Source organism: Lepidochelys olivacea (assembly GCF_965140295.1).
Source record: "Lepidochelys olivacea isolate rLepOli2 genome assembly, chromosome: 5".
Taxonomy (NCBI): domain Eukaryota; kingdom Metazoa; phylum Chordata; order Testudines; family Cheloniidae; genus Lepidochelys; species Lepidochelys olivacea.
In genome coordinates, this window is record NC_140415.1 from 2,864,016 (window position 1) to 2,880,725 (window position 16,710).

General features: G+C 50.8%; 1 protein-coding gene across 1 annotated transcript; it reads left to right on the forward strand.

The window, feature by feature from the left end:
- The first annotated feature begins 409 nt into the window (after positions 1-409).
- Positions 410-16,447, forward strand: LOC311520619 (dynactin subunit 3-like). The gene is made up of 7 exons (XM_084628194.1): positions 410-563; positions 2,144-2,228; positions 3,766-3,852; positions 4,912-4,995; positions 6,040-6,098; positions 14,863-14,922; positions 15,910-16,447. The coding sequence occupies exons 1-7, from the start codon at positions 474-476 to the stop codon at positions 15,997-15,999; spliced, it is 555 nt and encodes a 184-aa protein (XP_084484320.1). The 5' UTR covers positions 410-473; the 3' UTR covers positions 16,000-16,447.
- Positions 16,448-16,710: the final 263 nt, after the last annotated feature.

Here is a 16,710-nt window from a genome sequence, read left to right on the forward strand (position 1 = left end):
TTCGCAGCGCCCTCTGGCAAGGAGTTCCGCAGGTTGACGGGCGCAGGGCGAAGGAATACTTCCGGTTGTTTGTTTTAAACCCGCTGCCCGTTCGCGCCCCCCAGCGCTTGTGTCCTGAGCCGCAGTAAACAACACGTCCGGCTTCGCCCTCTCCCCACCCGCCACGATCGCTCAGGCCCCTCTCCCGGCCCCCCGGCCGCCCTGTTCCGGCCACGCCGGGCCGGGCCCTGAGCGGTGCCGGCGAACGGGCCCTGTCACGTGACGGGCCGGGACGCACCGTCTCCATGGCAACGCTCGGGGGGTGGGCGGGGACATAGCCTCTCCGGGGCCACGCTCAGTCGTTTTAAACTAACCACTTCCGGGTCATTGCCCCCCCCCCGCCTTCGCCTCTGAGTTCTGGAGAGGCCGCCTTCGATTGGCTCCTGTCACGGGGGAGGCCCGCCCCCGCTTCCGGCCGGCCGGGTGTGGACAAGATGGCGGCGGTCGGGGCGCTGCAGGACCGGGTGGAGGCGCTGGAGCGGCGGGTGTTCGGGGCCGGGGCGGCCCGGGTGGGGCCGCGCAAGGTGCGGGGCTGGGCGGGCCCCTCAGCACCCGCCCCCCGGCCTGTGTGTGGCCCCCGCTGCGGGGCCGGCTCCCCCCACCAGGGACCATCCAGGGCCCCTGGGCTGGGCCCGGGCGGACCCTGCGGCTCGGGGCCTTGCGCCGCTCCAGGGGCGGGTGGCTCCAGCCTCCGCATTGCCCGGCAGCAGCGCCGGGGGGTTCGTGGGGGGCGGGGATGGGCCCGGGGGGGGGAGGCTCGTGGGGGGCGGGGATGGGCCCGGGGGGGGGAGGCTCGTGGGGGGCGGGGATGGGCCCGGGGGGGGGAGGCTCGTGGGGGGCGGGGATGGGCCGGGGGGGGGAGGCTCGTGGGGGGCGGGGATGGGCCCGGGGGGGGGAGGCTCGTGGGGGGCGGGGATGGGCCCGGGGGGGGGAGGCTCGTGGGGGGCGGGGATGGGCCCGGGGGGGGGGAGGCTCGTGGGGGGCGGGGATGGGCCGGGGGGGGGAGGCTCGTGGGGGGCGGGGATGGGCCGGGGGGGGGGAGGCTCGTGGGGGGCGGGGATGGGCCGGGGGGGGGGAGGCTCGTGGGGGGCGGGGATGGGCCGGGGGGGGGGGAGGCTCGTGGGGGGCGGGGATGGGCCGGGGGGGGGGGAGGCTCGTGGGGGGCGGGGATTGGCCGGGGGGGGGGGAGGCTCGTGGGGGGCGGGGATTGGCCGGGGGGGGGGGGAGGCTCGTGGGGGGCGGGGATTGGCCGGGGGGGGGGAGGCTCGTGGGGGCCGGGGATTGGCCGGGGGGGGGGGAGGCTCGTGGGGGCCGGGGATTGGCCGGGGGGGGGGGAGGCTCGTGGGGGGCGGGGATTGGCCGGGGGGGGGAGGCTCGTGGGGGGCGGGGATTGGCCGGGGGGGGGGGAGGCTCGTGGGGGGCGGGGATTGGCCGGGGTGGGGGAGGCTCGTGGGGGGCGGGGATTGGCCGGGGGGGGGCGCCAAGCTTTGGCTGTTGGTTCCTTCAGGAGCGCGGCCATGAGCTCCCCCCCCCCCCGGCTGCGGGTTCTCCTCCAGGGCCTTGCTCGCTCCACTCCTGCCCCCAGCGATGCTCCCCGGCGGGCAGAGCGCTCCCGGGCCGGCGGGGCAGGACCTGCACGGGGGGCAGGAAGACTAGTCCGGGGCCTTTTGTCCCAGTGCCCCGACGGGCTGCCTGGCTGGGGGCTGCTTCGTTTACTTCTGAATTGCCGCCCCCTCTGGGGTACAACACGGGCTCTGTTTAGCAGCCCCTCGTATCCTCACATCACCATTCGGGCAGCTCCTTGAACTATGCTGCCTGTGAATGTTAGTAGCTGAAACTGTTTTAAATAGGTTTCAGAGCAGCAGCCGTGTCAGTCTGTGTTCGCAGAAAGAAAAGGAGGACTTGTGGCACCTTAGAGACTAACCAATTTATTTGAGCATGAGCTTTCGTGAGCTACAGCTCACTTCATCGGATGCATTCATCCGTTTTAAATAGACATTTTATCTCCTGTCACTGCTGGTCTGTTCCTGACAGTTTAGTCTTATTGGGATCCAGGAAGTGTCACTTAATCCCTGTTTGGTTTATACCATCTCTTACCTTCTAGGCAGCAGATAGTTTGGTGAAAGTTCAGGTGGCTTTGGGAAACATTGCAAGCAAAAGAGAGAGGATTAAAATTTTGTATAAGAAAAGTAAGTATTCATCCAGCATTTGTGTGTTGTGGTTTTTTTACCCCCAGGATTTAGATCCAAATTGTATTTTATGTGGTGGTCTTGTTGGGTGGCCTGTCTGAGATCATTTGAGGTGTGTTTTGCAGTGGGTTTAAAAACCACCTTAATTTGCCTCCCAAGGAGCTAATTATGACTGAGTAGACCAGCTGGCATCTCTCTTGCATGCAGTGTACCTCTTGAGAGGTGAGAGTAAGGTGTTTTGGTATCCGAGATCTAAAACCTAAGGTTTCAGCTTTATTCCTTCCCTAGGACTGTGTGTGCTATCCACTGTCATAGGCACCAACCCCATGCATGCTCTGGGGCTGGAGCACCCATGTGGAAAAATTAGTGGGTACTCTGCACCCACCAGCAGCCAAGCTCCGTGCCTCTCCACCTCCTCCCCTGAGCATGCCCCGGCCCGCTCTTCAGCCTACCACCCACTGCTTGCTGCTGCCAAACAGCTGTAGGGGAGGGGGGAGGAGCGGGAACATGGTGCACTCAGGGGAGGAGGCGGGGAAGAGGCAGGGATTTGGGGAAGGAGTCAGAATAGGGGCAGGGAGGGTGCTGAGTTGGGGTAGGGACTTTGGGGAATGGGGGTGGAGTCAGGGCAGGGCTGGGCCAGAAGGGGGGTTGAGCACTCACTGGCGCCAGAAGAAGTCTGCACCTATATCCTTTGTGATCAGATCCTCCTAGAAATCTGCAGCCCATCAGGCCTGGTGTTATCAGCAAGGGGTAGTACATATTCAGTGTATGTCCACCTGCAGAAAATTATGGGCTCTGACTTCTCACTGGCATTGGATCTTATTTCTCCCTGTTGGGTCTATTAAGGACAACTCCTATTGCAAGCAACCTTGGGATTTTTGTATCAGAGGAGAGATGTTGCTGAAATGGCATGCTGTGCCTGGAGAGGACACTGGTGCCACTTCAGCACACCCTCAGCCAGCTTCAGAAAGCAAGACTTGCGTGTGTAAAGGAAAGACATTTCAGAGGGCAGGGGAAGTAGCAGGCCACATGATGGAAAGGGAGCACTCGCTCTGTGCCTTCCCTTTAAAGAATGAACTGTGACTTCTGCAGTTGAATTTAAAATTGGCTAATGTGATACTTAGCAGGTTAGTGGGACCTTGTGTAAATAATGGGTGCCTATTGGCTTTGGGCCATGTGTGTACACACTTTTAAAATAAAATCAAACAAGGAAACTTACAGGCTTGGTGCAGCAGCAACTTTGTATGGTTGAGTCAAAAGCCATTCCTCTCCGATCCCCCACTGAGGATGTCTCTGCATCTTGGTACATCTGAATTGTGATCTAATACAGTTAACCAGCTCAGATTTGTAAGCTCTTTGAGGCTGTGTGTCTTTCAGATGTTCTGTAAAATGCTGTGTAAGTTCATGGTGCTGTAGAAATACTGTAGCTGCTGATTCTTCTTAACAAAATCTTTTACTAAGTGGGAAATTGTGACAGGCAGTACTTCCAGAACTAATCACTTCTCTCTCCCTCCCTGTAACCTACTTCTGATCTTAGTTGAAGATTTAATAAAATATCTGGATCCTCAGTACATTGATCGAATGGCTGTTCCCGATGCCATGAAACTGCAGTTCATCTTAGCAGGTACGTCATGAAATGGAAGGAGTATGCTCATTCCCCAAAAGCTCACAAGATAAGTTGGGGTGGGGGGTGGGATTTTAATTGAATACAGTTCTTTTAATCTCTTAATTATGGGTTTAGGACAGAAATGCCTCACTTTGCGTCTCGTCTTCCACTGTAAACTGGCTAATGCTTCAGTAAAAGATCAGAAATGGAGAAACTACAGTATGAATTGTATAGAGAAGAACAAGCCTGGTTCAGTCCCCAGTCTCTGGCTCCCTGGCGAGCACTTGGAATGCAACTGGCACCGTGGAGCTTGTTCCTGAATGAGGGGTGCTTTTCTTGCTATCAAAGGCCTTCCCTGAATAAGAAATGAGTGACCTTGACTCCCTCTGAGTCTGTCTAGCCTTTGGTCAGGCGCTTGTGTTGGGGAGAAAGGGGTGTGTGGAATTGCTACCCTATGTCTAGAAACTGTTGCGGTAACAATAGTTTTCATAACAGCAGTTAAGTGTATATATACTGTGATGTGCATTAAGTTGTCATACCTTGAGTTTGTAGCCCTGCCCAGCTCTCTCACAGGGGACCTGAGTCGCCCCTCTCCTGTGGAAGGCGTGTGTAAATCCATTGTCTCCAGTGGCGTTTTCCCCGATTCATACTGGTGTAAGTGAGGGAGAGTTGGAGCCACGAGGTTGACTTTTAAAGGGGCTCAACAACTGAGCCAATGAAAGAGCACGTGCCTTTTCCATCACTAGCTTAATGAGGAACATCCTGGCTTCTGCTCCTGGTTCTTCCCTTTATGTACTGTGTGCTGCCTTTGAGCTTCTGTTTCCCCATCTGATAATACCTACCCCAGAAAAGGGTGGGGGATGTTTGTGAAAGGCACAGAGATCCTTGGTTGGTTGGAGGGTGCAATAGTAACCCCTCAGTATCATTGTGGTGAAGTCTTTCTGCTGCATGTAGGTTTGATTGCCTTATGAGAAGGGGAAGCTGAACCAGGCCGATTAATCAACTTATTTTTTCTCATCTGTGGAAAGCTGAAATAATGTTTGACTTAAACTTCTCCTTCTCTGTCTTTTAAACCAGAGGAGCAGTTTATTCTTTCCCAAGCCGCCCTTCTGGAACAGGTGAACAACCTCCAGCCGTTCTTGGACAGTGCACACATCAAAGGTAACACATGCTTATCTGCAAGCTAACTTTTCATAGCTGCTGTCTTGCTGTTAGCGAAGACCAGTGGCCTCTCTTTCGTTACCCTTCGTGCTGAGAAGACTGTGGAAATGCTGTTTTTAAAAGTTCTCTAGCTGTCTGCCTCAACTAACCAGAAACCATTGTAAGAGTTTCCAGCCCTGAAGAGTTTGCAGTCTAAGAAGGCTAAAGCAGTGCAGCAGCATGCAGAACAAATGCAGAATGTGGCATGGCTGTCCTCTTCAGCAACATGGGCTTGAATGTATTCTCCTGGCTATGATACTCCCACTGTACAGGGAGGATGAATTTCAGTGACCCCAGAGCCATGTTATACTGGCAGGACTGTTAAATATTCCTGAGATGCTGGTCCAGTGAGCCAGTGTAACTATGAGGAAAAATGGAGGCCAACAGATACACACTTTAGAGAAGCCTTAGAATCTTATAGGGAAAAGCTCAGTACAAAGTCTCCATTCTAAGGGGTAGCTTCCTGTTCACTGTGTATCCCTGCCCCTTACACAGTGAGGTCTCTCTAGTCTCCATGCAGTTGCTTATCAGTAATATTCACATATAGTAATCCAGTTGCATGCTTCATACAAGTCTCTTGGGCATCTAATCCTCAGCTTGGGACCCATATCTCATGGCCCCAGAAGCAGCAGAGGGGTGACTTTGGAAAGTTGTTTTCAGTTGGTTCTGATCAGCGTGTACACAAACAACTAAAATGTTGGCATTTCACTTATTTTGCAGTAAAGTGGCAGTAACCAGTGGTGATATGGTGGCCAGCAGTATTTCTCTTCAGGGCATTCTGAGCTGTAATGTGCTTCCTCTGACAAAGAAGTGTATTAAATTAATCCCAATAGAAACACTTTAAATATGACAGGTTTCAGAGTAACAGCCGTGTTAGTCTGTATTCGCAAAAAGAAAAGGAGTATTTAAATATGCTTTTACACAGTCGTCTCTACTTTGGTAACTGCAATTTCCTGGATGTAAAAACTAAGTAGTTTTTGTTCTTTTGTTCTGTGTGCTTTGCAGCTGCTCCTGACCATGCTGCTAAACTGCAGCGACTTGCTCAAATCCACATACAGCAGCAGGTAGAGTGAATACTTATCATGGTTAATCTTCAATGGGCAGGGATGGGGCCTTTTGTTAACTGTAGGTAATTCGTGGGCAAGGATGGGGTAATTAGTAGCACAGATTAGAGCCACTCTAGTTAAAATTATCAATATTGTTTTCAGTTTGTCCAAATCATGGAAATTGCCAGGAGTCAGATGAGATCTCTGCTCAGGAACAATCTCTGCTCAGTGTACAAATAGCTTTGGGTGGCTTTTTAAAAACTGCAGTGGATTTAACCGAGTAACATTTCTACATTAGAGAGAGGGTAACAGGCATAGAGAGGTGAAGTGACCAGCCCAGCATCACACAGGAAGTTTGGGGCAGAGATGGGAAGTGAACCCAGAGCTCCTGAGTCCTAGACCAGTGTCTTACTCCCCAAACCATTCATCCTTGTACCCTGTTGTGTTCCTGTTACTAACTCCTTTGTCTCTTCTTCCCCCAGTTCTGTACCTCCGCATTAGGGTGTGTCTCTTTTGCAATCTTAGGCTCCTTGGGTGGGTCATTCCCTGACTGTGTCTGTAGACTGCCTAGCCCAGTAAGGCCCTGATCCCAGTTGGGGCATGTGGCCACAAGTGCAGTGTAGATTTTGTAGTAGTTACAGTAGCACCTGGCGGCCTCGCTCGGGTCCTGTTGTGTAGGAACTGTACAGAGTGCACGAGGGTCGCTGTCCCAAAACACTTGCGCTTTGGGGAGATGAGCCATATACAAAGGGTGCAGCGAGAGGGAGGCAGTCAAATATTATAGTGGTGCATCAACGCCACGTACAGTTCAGGTTGTGTCACAACATCTGTTTGAAGGTCGACCTTTCCAAGTCCTGTAAAAATGACATGCTTAGTTCCATGTCTCTGAAATTTGGTGTGTCTCAGCAAGGTGTAGGGTAAGTGGTGACACACATTTGGAGTCATTTGATGGAGAGGTTCCTGAATTACAGCCACCCCCGCCCCGCCGCCCCCCCAATTTCCTTTTGCTGCTTTGTGCTGTTAAACAGAGCGGTACTAATAACAAGTGAATCTCAGACCTGTTGACAGCTGTGAACTCACCCTTCAATTAACATAATGAAGGATAAATTCATCACAAGCCCCCACCTAGGTTAAAAGTAGTTTTGGACTGAGTGACTGGAGGTTGCTATAATTTGTGAATCATGGGGGAAAATTTTATTTTGTGGGGTATGTCTGGGGAGGAATTAGACAGGTGAAGGCTTCCTGGGAAGGGAGAGGTGTCTGGGGATGGGACAGTAGAGAAATAGAGGGAGACGGGTTTGGGGCTGCAGTGGGGGGAGTTATGGGGAGCGGAATAAATAGTGATGGATGGTAGGGGAGGCAAGAGAGGTTGGGGGGGGGGATCAGGTGTAGGAGGTAGAGCACCCCCTAGCTCTGCCAGTTTATCTTAACTGCTTTGCCAGTGCACCCCAATGCCCTGCAGCCCCCCCCACCCCAGCTCTGCCAACCCTATCCCAACCCTATCCCACTATACTGTAGTTGCCCTTTGCTCCAGGCGCTGCATGTGAGCTGGGTTATAGGCGGGGGAAGTAATGGAAATAGAAGTGTTTGTAGACTAGGGAATGAAGCCTTCAGGGAGATGGGTAGAATTAGTGGGGGAAGCAAAAGTGGATGGGAATCTGGGAGGCAGTGACCATGAGTTGGTTGAGTTCAGGATCCTGACGCAGGGAACAAAGGTAAGCAGCAGGATACGGACCCTGGACTTCAGGAAAGCAGACTTCGACTCCCTCAGGGAACGGATGGCCAGGATCCCCTGGGGGACTAACTTGAAGGGGAAAGGAGTCCAGGAGAGCTGGCTGTATTTCAAGGAATCCCTGTTGAGGTTACAGGGACAAACCATCCCAATGAGTCGAAAGAATAGTAAATATGGCAGGCGACCAGCTTGGCTTAATGGTGAAATTCTAGCGGATCTTAAACATAAAAAAGCTTACAAGAAGTGGAAGGTTGGACATATGACCAGGGAAGAGTATAAAAATATTGCTCGGGCATGTAGGAATGATATCAGGAGGGCCAAATCGCACCTGGAGCTGCAGCTAGCCAGAGATGTCAAGAGTAACAAGAAGGGTTTCTTCAGGTATGTTGGCAACAAGAAGAAAGCCAAGGAAAGTGTGGGCCCCTTACTGAATGAGGGAGGCAACGTAGTGACAGAGGATGTGGAAAAAGCTAATGTGCTCAATGCTTTTTTTGCCTCTGTTTTCACTAACAAGGTCAGCTCCCAGACTGCTGCGCTGGGCATCACAAAATGGGGAAGAGATGGCCAGCCCTCTGTGGAGATAGAGGTGGTTAGGGACTATTTAGAAAAGCTGGATGTGCACAAGTCCATGGGGCCGGACGAGTTGCATCCGAGAGTGCTGAAGGAATTGGCGGCTGTGATTGCAGAGCCATTGGCCATTATCTTTGAAAACTCGTGGCGAACGGGGGAAGTCCCGGATGACTGGAAAAAGGCTAATGTAGTGCCAATCTTTAAAAAAGGGAAGAAGGAGGATCCTGGGAACTACAGGCCAGTCAGCCTCACCTCACTCCCTGGAAAAATCATGGAGCAGGTCCTCAAAGAATCAATTCTGAAGCACTTGCATGAGAGGAAAGTGATCAGGAACAGCCAGCATGGATTCACCAAGGGAAGGTCATGCCTGACTAATCTAATCGCCTTTTATGATGAGATTACTGGTTCTGTGGATGAAGGGAAAGCAGTGGATGTATTGTTTCTTGACTTTAGCAAAGCTTTTGACACGGTCTCCCACAGTATTCTTGTCAGCAAGTTAAGGAAGTATGGGCTGGATGAATGCACTATAAGGTGGGTAGAAAGCTGGCTAGATTGTCGGGCTCAACGGGTAGTGATCAATGGCTCCATGTCTAGTTGGCAGCCGGTATCAAGTGGAGTGCCCCAAGGGTCGGTCCTGGGGCCAGTTTTGTTCAATATCTTCATAAATGATCTGGAGGATGGTGTGGATTGCACTCTCAGCAAATTTGCGGATGATACTAAACTGGGAGGAGTGGTAGATACGCTGGAGGGGAGGGATAGGATACAGAAGGACCTAGACAAATTGGAGGATTGGGACAAAAGAAATCTGATGAGGTTCAATAAGGATAAGTGCAGAGTCCTGCACTTAGGACGGAAGAACCCAATGCACAGCTACAGACTAGGGACCGAATGGCTAGGCAGCAGTTCTGTGGAAAAGGACCTAGGGGTGACAGTGGACGAGAAGCTGCATATGAGTCAGCAGCGTGCCCTTGTTGCCAAGAAGGCCAATGGCATTCTGGGATGTATAAGTAGGGGCATAGCGAGCAGATCGAGGGACGTGATCGTTCCCCTCTATTCGACATTGGTGAGGCCTCATCTGGAGTACTGTGTCCAGTTTTGGGCCCCACACTTCAAGAAGGATGTGGATAAATTGGAGAGAGTCCAGCGAAGGGCAACAAAAATGATTAGGGGACTGGAACACATGAGTTATGAGGAGAGGCTGAGGGAGCTGGGATTGTTTAGCCTGCAGAAGAGAAGAATGAGGGGGGATTTGATAGCTGCTTTCAACTACCTGAAAGGGGGTTCCAAAGAGGATGGCTCTAGACTGTTCTCAATGGTAGCAGATGACAGAACGAGGAGTTGCAGTGGGGGAGGTTTAGATTGGATATTAGGAAAAACTTTTTCACTAGGAGGGTGGTGAAACACTGGAATGCGTTACCTAAGGAGGTGGTAGAATCTCCTTCCTTAGAGGTTTTTAAGGTCAGGCTTGACAAAGCCCTGGCTGGGATGATTTAACTGGGAATTGGTCCTGCTTCGACCAGGGGGTTGGACTAGATGACCTTCTGGGGTCCCTTCCAACCCTGATATTCTATGATTCTATGCGTTCCTGGATAGGAGGCCTGGTTTAGATGCGGGGGCTGGGTTGGAGGAGGGAACACCATGAAGGGGTTAGGAGCATGGCTTGGGAGGTGTGCTGTAGCAGGGCTGGTGGGGTGCAGCTGGTGTCTGTGGAGCTGAGGGGAGACAGGGACAGCTGGCTCAGAATGCTGATTGCAGGATGTGACACCTACAGCTGCCTAAAAGACCACTAGCTCCTACCAAGAACCTACCTTTTGTTTAAAACCACGAGGGAATTCCGTCATCCCCGTGCAGAACAGCAAGCCAAGCAAAACTCCACTGCCTGAAAACCAGGAGGTGCCCATGTGGGCTTAGCTCTGCCCTCTTTCAGCAGTGCCCCAATATACCCCATTAGAACACACACCTTTACTCTGCCAACCCCACAACTGCTGAAATGTACGAGCTTTTCACCTCGTGTTACAGCCCAGTCGCACTTAGCCACAGGATTCCATCAAACACCGTTAAAAGGACAAAAGAAGCTGACCGTGCCACCTTCCTGATGTTCCCCAGAGCTGGCAGTGGCTACTGAGAAGTATTTGGATGCACTCCAGCTGCAATCACTGTGAGGTGGAACTTCACTAAATGGTGGGGGCAGTAACTGGGCCTGAGGATTTGTGTGGATTCCTTTGAGGTGCATGGCAGAGCTGTGATTGTGATAAGAGGAGATCTGTGCTTTGCACCCTCTGATACGTGTGAGCAAAGGGAAGAGGTTCGTGGGTACCTTCAGGATGCAGTGTACATCATTTCTATGCACAATTGTATTGTGTAGGTTATGTCAATAGCAGGGCAAGGGGCTTTTTTAGTACAGGATGTCAGCAGTGAGGGGGAGTGAGAAGGTTCTAATGCTTTCTTGATGGATAAGTGAAATGAGATGGTCCCCGATGAGTAGGTTTAAGGGAGCTGTAAAAGGCTGAGAAGTGGTTCTTAAGTTGTACACTTGTGCTCTTCTTTTGAGGAGCTGGCTAAGGCTTGCTGGCACTTGAAGCACTGCAGAGGCTCTGCTGCCGTCCTTCGGTGTAGATACGACCTGCGCTGCCGGGAAGGGTTCTCCCATTGGCACAGGGAATCCACCTCCCGAGAGGCAGTAGCTCAGTTGATGAAAGAATTCTGATGGCCTAGCGCTGGCTACGCTGCCGGTTAGGTCAGCTGAACTGCATCACTCAGAGGTGGATTTTTCTCATCCCTAAGCAATGTAGTTAAATCAACCTCATTTTCTAGTATAGACCAGGTCTAAGTGTGTGAGGGTACGTCAGGATCTGGAATCTTACAGTGCCAAGGGCCAGTATGAGTGTGTGCTATTGAGGCATTGCTTGAAAAGAGGAGAGGGAAGGTGACATGGAGCAGCCTTTTTCTCCTTCAGTATTGCTAGATGGCTTTTTTCTAAATCGGCTTTTTGTGACCATCAAGGTCCAGGCCCCCCAGGAGAGAACAGAACCCCAAAGAATAAGCAAGTGAATCAACTGGTTGTATACAGTGTTACTGTGAGAAATGTGTGTCAAGTAAGGTCTTTTATGGAAGCTTGCGATGGTCTGAACATGATGGTCATGAGGTGATATGTACACATGTAACGGTTTTGTGTGTGTAGAACAGTGTAACTGTAACTAGGGCCTGGCCTGCACTAAAGAGTTAGGTCAGCCCATCTAACGCCACTGAGGGTGTGAAAATCCGTACCCCTGTGTGAAGTTGTTAAGCTGACCTAGCCCCTTCCATTAGCATAGGCACTGTCCATGCTGCCTCTGTGCTACTGTAGCGTTTCAGGTGTAGACAAGCCCTAGGGTGCACCTGCAGCGTCACCTCACAACAGGAGGTGAAGTAGTCAGGCAGGGAGGGTTACAGGCTAGCTGTTTACAAAACTAACTGCAAGGATCTAGCACTGTACAACCTAGGGAAAGACAACGAGGACTATTACGTTTAATGGAAAGACACTGAAACTGAAAAGAAATCCTTAGGTCTTGGAAAACTAAGGCCTGGTCTACACTAAACAGGAACGGTGTAGTGAAGCTGACATAACCCCCAGTCTAGACAGTGCTAGGTCAGTGACCTATCTGTAGCTTCCCAGGGACGTGGATTACCTACGCCAATGGGAGAACCCCTCCCATCAGCATAGGTTGCATCTGCAGCTGTAGCATTTCCGTGTACAGCTGTAACGTTTCAAGTGCAGACCAGCCCTATAGAAGAGGGGGGAGGTCCTCCACCCTTCTCACCGCTGCTCTGCTGTGTAGCTGTAAATTATTACTAGAGTCTGAGCGAGTGAGGGGGAAACCCCCCCCCCCACACACACACACCTTGTTAAAAGGGAAGAGGGTTTGAAGTGAAGGTTATCCAGAAACCACGGGCCAGCATCTAAGCAGATGCTGTCTGTACGAGACTGGATCCTCTCGAGGACACGGTAACTTGTACTAGAAAAGGGAATTTAGTAGGGCTGTCAAGTGATTAAAAAAATTAATCACAATTAATCACACTGTTAAACAATAAAATACCATTTATTTAAATATTTTTGGATGTTTTCTACATTTTCAAATATATTTCAATTACAACACAATGCAAAGTGTACAGTGCTCACTTTATATTTTTATTACAAATTTTTGCACGGTAAAAAACAAATATTTTTCAATTCACCTAGTGCAAGCACACTAGTGCAATCTTTGTCATGAAAGTTGCACGTATAAATGTAGAATTATGTACAAAAAAACCTGCCTTCAAAAATAAAACAATGTAAAACTTTAGAACCCACAAGTCCCATCAGTCCTACTTCTTGTTCCACCAATCACTCGGACAGACAAGTTTGTTTACATTTGCAGGAGATAATGCTGTCTGTATTGTAAGATATTTACATGCCATATGTGCTAAAGATTCATATGTCTCTTACTGCTTCAACCACTATTCCAGGGGGCATGCATCCATTCTGATGATGGGTTCTGCTCGATAACTATCCAAAGCAGTGTGGACCGATGCATGTTCATTTTCATCATCTGAGTCAGATGCCACCAGCAGAAGGTTGATTTTCGTTTTTGGTGGTTTGGGTTCTGCAGTTTCCACATCAGAGTGTTGCTCTTTTAAGACTTCTGAAAGCATGCTCCACACCTCGTCCCTCTCAATTTTGGAAGGCACTTCAGATTCTTAAATCTTGGGTTGAGTGCTGTAGCTATCTTTAGAAATTTCACATTGGTACCTTCTTTGCATTTTGTCAGATTTGCAGTGAAAGTGAACATGTGCATCATCCAAGACTGCTATAACATGAAACATATGGCAGAATGTGGGTAAAGCAGAGCAGGAGACGTACAATTCTCCCCCAAGGAGTACAGTTACAAATTTAATTAACACATTTTTTCAACGAGTGTCATCAGCATGGATGAATGTCCTCTGGAACGATGGCTGAAGCATGATGAGGCATATCAAACTTTAGCGCAACTGGCATGTACATAGCTTGTGACGCCAGCTACAAAAGGGCCATACAAACACCAGTTCTCACTTTCAGGTGATATTGTAATTAAGAAGCGGGCAGCATGATCGCCCGTAAATGTAAACAGACTTGTTCGTCCGAGTGACTGGCTGAACAAGAAATAGGACTGAGTGGACTTGTAAAAAAAACTCTAGAGCCTGCGTTGTTTCGTTTTTGGGTGCAGTTGTGTAACAAAAACCCCCCCACATTTGTCAGTTGCACTTTCATGATAAAGAGGTTGCATTATAGTACTTGTATGAGGTGAATTGAAAAATATGATTTCTTTTGTTCATCATTTTTACAGTACAAATATTTGCAATGAAAAATATAAAGTGAGCACTGTGCACTTTGTATTCTCTGTTATTGAAATCGATATATTTGAAAATGTAGAAACCCATCCAAAATTATTAAATTTCAATTGATATTCTATTGTTTAACAGTGATTAATCGCAATTCATTTTTGAGTTAATCGTGTGAGTTAACTGTGATTAATCGACATCCCTAGAATTTAGCTAATACAGATGTGAAGCCTCAGATGGCATCTGTCTCTTTTCTGTCTAACTTTGCTTTTCCTCACTATTGCATCTTTGGAACTGCATTTTCTGTGAAATTCTGTTTGCTTTTATCCCAAGCAGGTGTCTGGTATGCAGACTGTGGGGAGTGTGTGCACCAAAGTGAAGTGATAACTGGGGGCAGGTTTCACTCCTTCGGGGGTGACAAACCAGAGGGGAAAAGTCTGAGTGTCTGGTAGTTAAGAACTCGGGGAGATGGATTTGGGGGGTGGGGACAGCTCGGGACCAGAAGGGCTAGTGGATCACCCTGCAGGGAGTAACTAGGTGGGTGGAAGCCAGGGTTGAGAACCTTATGTTTGTAGGCTGGCTAGTGGTGTCAGGGCCCTGAGCCTCAGCAGCACAGCCAGAAGGCCCCCAAAGTTACAGGCAGGCAGTGACAACCCCTTACTGGTCTAGGTGGTCCCCCAGAATGTGTGTGTTGTACTGGGACACTGCTGGAAGGGGCAGAGCTAAGGTTGTTGCCTGCGCAACCTGAGCATTGCCTGGGGCTCAGAAGCTTGGGTTTTGCTCAGCTCCGTGTCCTGCAAGGGATGACGTTCCGCCCAGCAGCCTTATCTCTGCATTAGCGTAGATGTTGCCATTGACGGTCCAGTACTGCCAGCTCCTGTGCTTTGGGGTTTCCTGCACCTCATCTGAGTGTCCTTTTCCCGCAGTAACCTCTGATCACAGCCTGGAACGGCCAGATGCTAAGCCAGGCACTGACCTGGGCTGAGGCTCCCCCCCCCCGCCTCAGTTTCCCTAGGATGGTTACTTTCCTCCCAGGGGGCTGGGAGGATAAATGCTTGGAAGTGCTTTGGAGCTGGAAAGTGCTGTATCCAGATCAGGATGTCACTTATTGCCTGCTCACTGAGCACTCTCCTCCTGTTGCAGGACCAGTGTGAAGCAGTAACTGGAAACGTCAGGGTGCTCCTAGAAGACTACAATAAGATGGTATCCTTTAACCCCGGGCACAGCCCAGCCAGGACAATTGTTAATCTGAAAATAGCTGTACTAAGTGGCAGAATGACATTCTAAGGATTCTTCAGCCGGTCGGATATCTTGGGTAGCCGACTGTTCTAGCCCCTGGTTTTTGAACAGGGAGAGCTGTCTGCGTATCGTATTGTCCCCTATGGCGCATCCTCTGTTCGGTGTGTGACACACAGCGCTGTGTCATGTTACCAGACAGAGAACCCAACCGCTCATACTGCCCTGAGGGTCCAGCTAGCCCAGTGAGTGAGTGTCTAGATCTCCCCTTCACTGAGAGGAGCTCTAGAAGCTCATGCTGGGCTAGGGGCCCTGACGACCTCACAAGGGCTGGTCTCAACACAACAGTGGAGAAACCTGTACGTTTGCACTCTCCATTCTGACAGCTTCTTGCTCAGAGCGCATCCTGGACGGGCAGCTGTCAGCAGGTGGGTCGCTTGGACTGCTGATCGCTGAGAGCACCTGCCTGAGCTACATTAGACTTCCTGGCTCTGCTACTTTCAGAGTGAGAAGTGTGGATCCCAAATGAAGGCTCTAGGCCTCCTTCCTGTGGTGTGGCAGGATAGAGAGCAGGCCGTGGAGTTCCAGGGCATCAGGTGGGCTATTCTGACTCTGTACTAAGCCCCACTGTTGTCTTGGGCCTCTTGAAATCCCACCTCCGGGAGAGACTCCTTAGGATCAGCACAGTGCTTCCCTGGGCTTGAATCTGATCGCTTGCTCTCTACTTGCCTTGGTGCATGAGCCCAGACTCCACTGTTACCCGTCACAGGGTAGAGGCGGAGGCCCCAGGCCTGTTGTGTTCACGTCTGTACAAATCAGGTGTCTGACAGAACGGCAGGGCTCAGTCTGGCTTCTGAGAGTCGCCTGGTTCATTCTCCGGGACCGTGGCGCCTCGGCTTTGCTGCCACATTCTTTGCCATGTTCTACCACTTCTTCCTTAAAAGCCTTTTTCAGACTCTGCTTCTGTCTAAGCAGTTTGTCCAGTGGGATGAAATGCTGACGCAGCTGGAAGCGGCCAAACAGGTGAAGCCTATGGCAGAGTGATGGCAGCGATGTATCGCCAGGAGAAATGCAGCCTGCAGCCCCAAGCTTGGGTGAGCTGGGGAGGATTGCCGCTGTACTGGTGCCAGCGTGCAGTGCTCTGGCCTGGCTGCTTGGCGCAGAGTGCTGCGTGCTGGGACTTGTCGTCTCAGGGGGCTGCACCTACATAGTGAAGATGAAGGTGGCTTCCAGTGATGGCATAGGCTCTTGAAACCCACTTTTGGCCCACAGGCTGCACTTTGCCCTCCCCGACTTTCTTAAAAATGAAGCCAGGTGACTGGCGTCCTGTTAGAACTCGACTGTCTGCGCTCCTCCTGACTTGCACTTCCATGAAATAACTTTGACTTCTAATTTATTTAAAACTCCCGGCTCAGCTCACTGTTTGGGATGTGATGGAAACACGGATCTGTTAAACTTACTTGTGGACCAGAATAAAATCCTCAAACATTAACTGCATTGTGGCTCACTTGCTGTTCTTTGCTAACTTCTGGAGTTATGGTAAAAACATAAGAACGGCCATACTGGATCAGACCAATGGTCAATCTAGCCCTGTATCCTGTCTTCTGACAGTGGCCAATGCCAGGTGCCCCAGAGGGAATGAACAGAACAGGGAATCCTCAAGTGATCCATCCCCTGCCGCCCGTTCCCAGTGTCTAGCAAACAGAAATGAAATCTCCCTTGCGTAACTGCAGATACCTGCTGCTGTACCAGTCA

What these genes read in the sequence shown, in the direction of transcription:
- LOC311520619 (XM_084628194.1), top strand. Translation starts at nt 474, where the DNA reads ATGGCGGCGGTCGGGGCGCTGCAGGACCGGGTGGAGGCGCTGGAGCGG. An exon ending in TAAAATTTTGTATAAGAAAA is followed by an intron (nt 2,229 to 3,765) that starts GTAAGTATTCAT and finishes TTCTGATCTTAG; the next exon opens with TTGAAGATTTAATAAAATAT. An exon ending in ACTGCAGTTCATCTTAGCAG is followed by an intron (nt 3,853 to 4,911) that starts GTACGTCATGAA and finishes CTTTTAAACCAG; the next exon opens with AGGAGCAGTTTATTCTTTCC.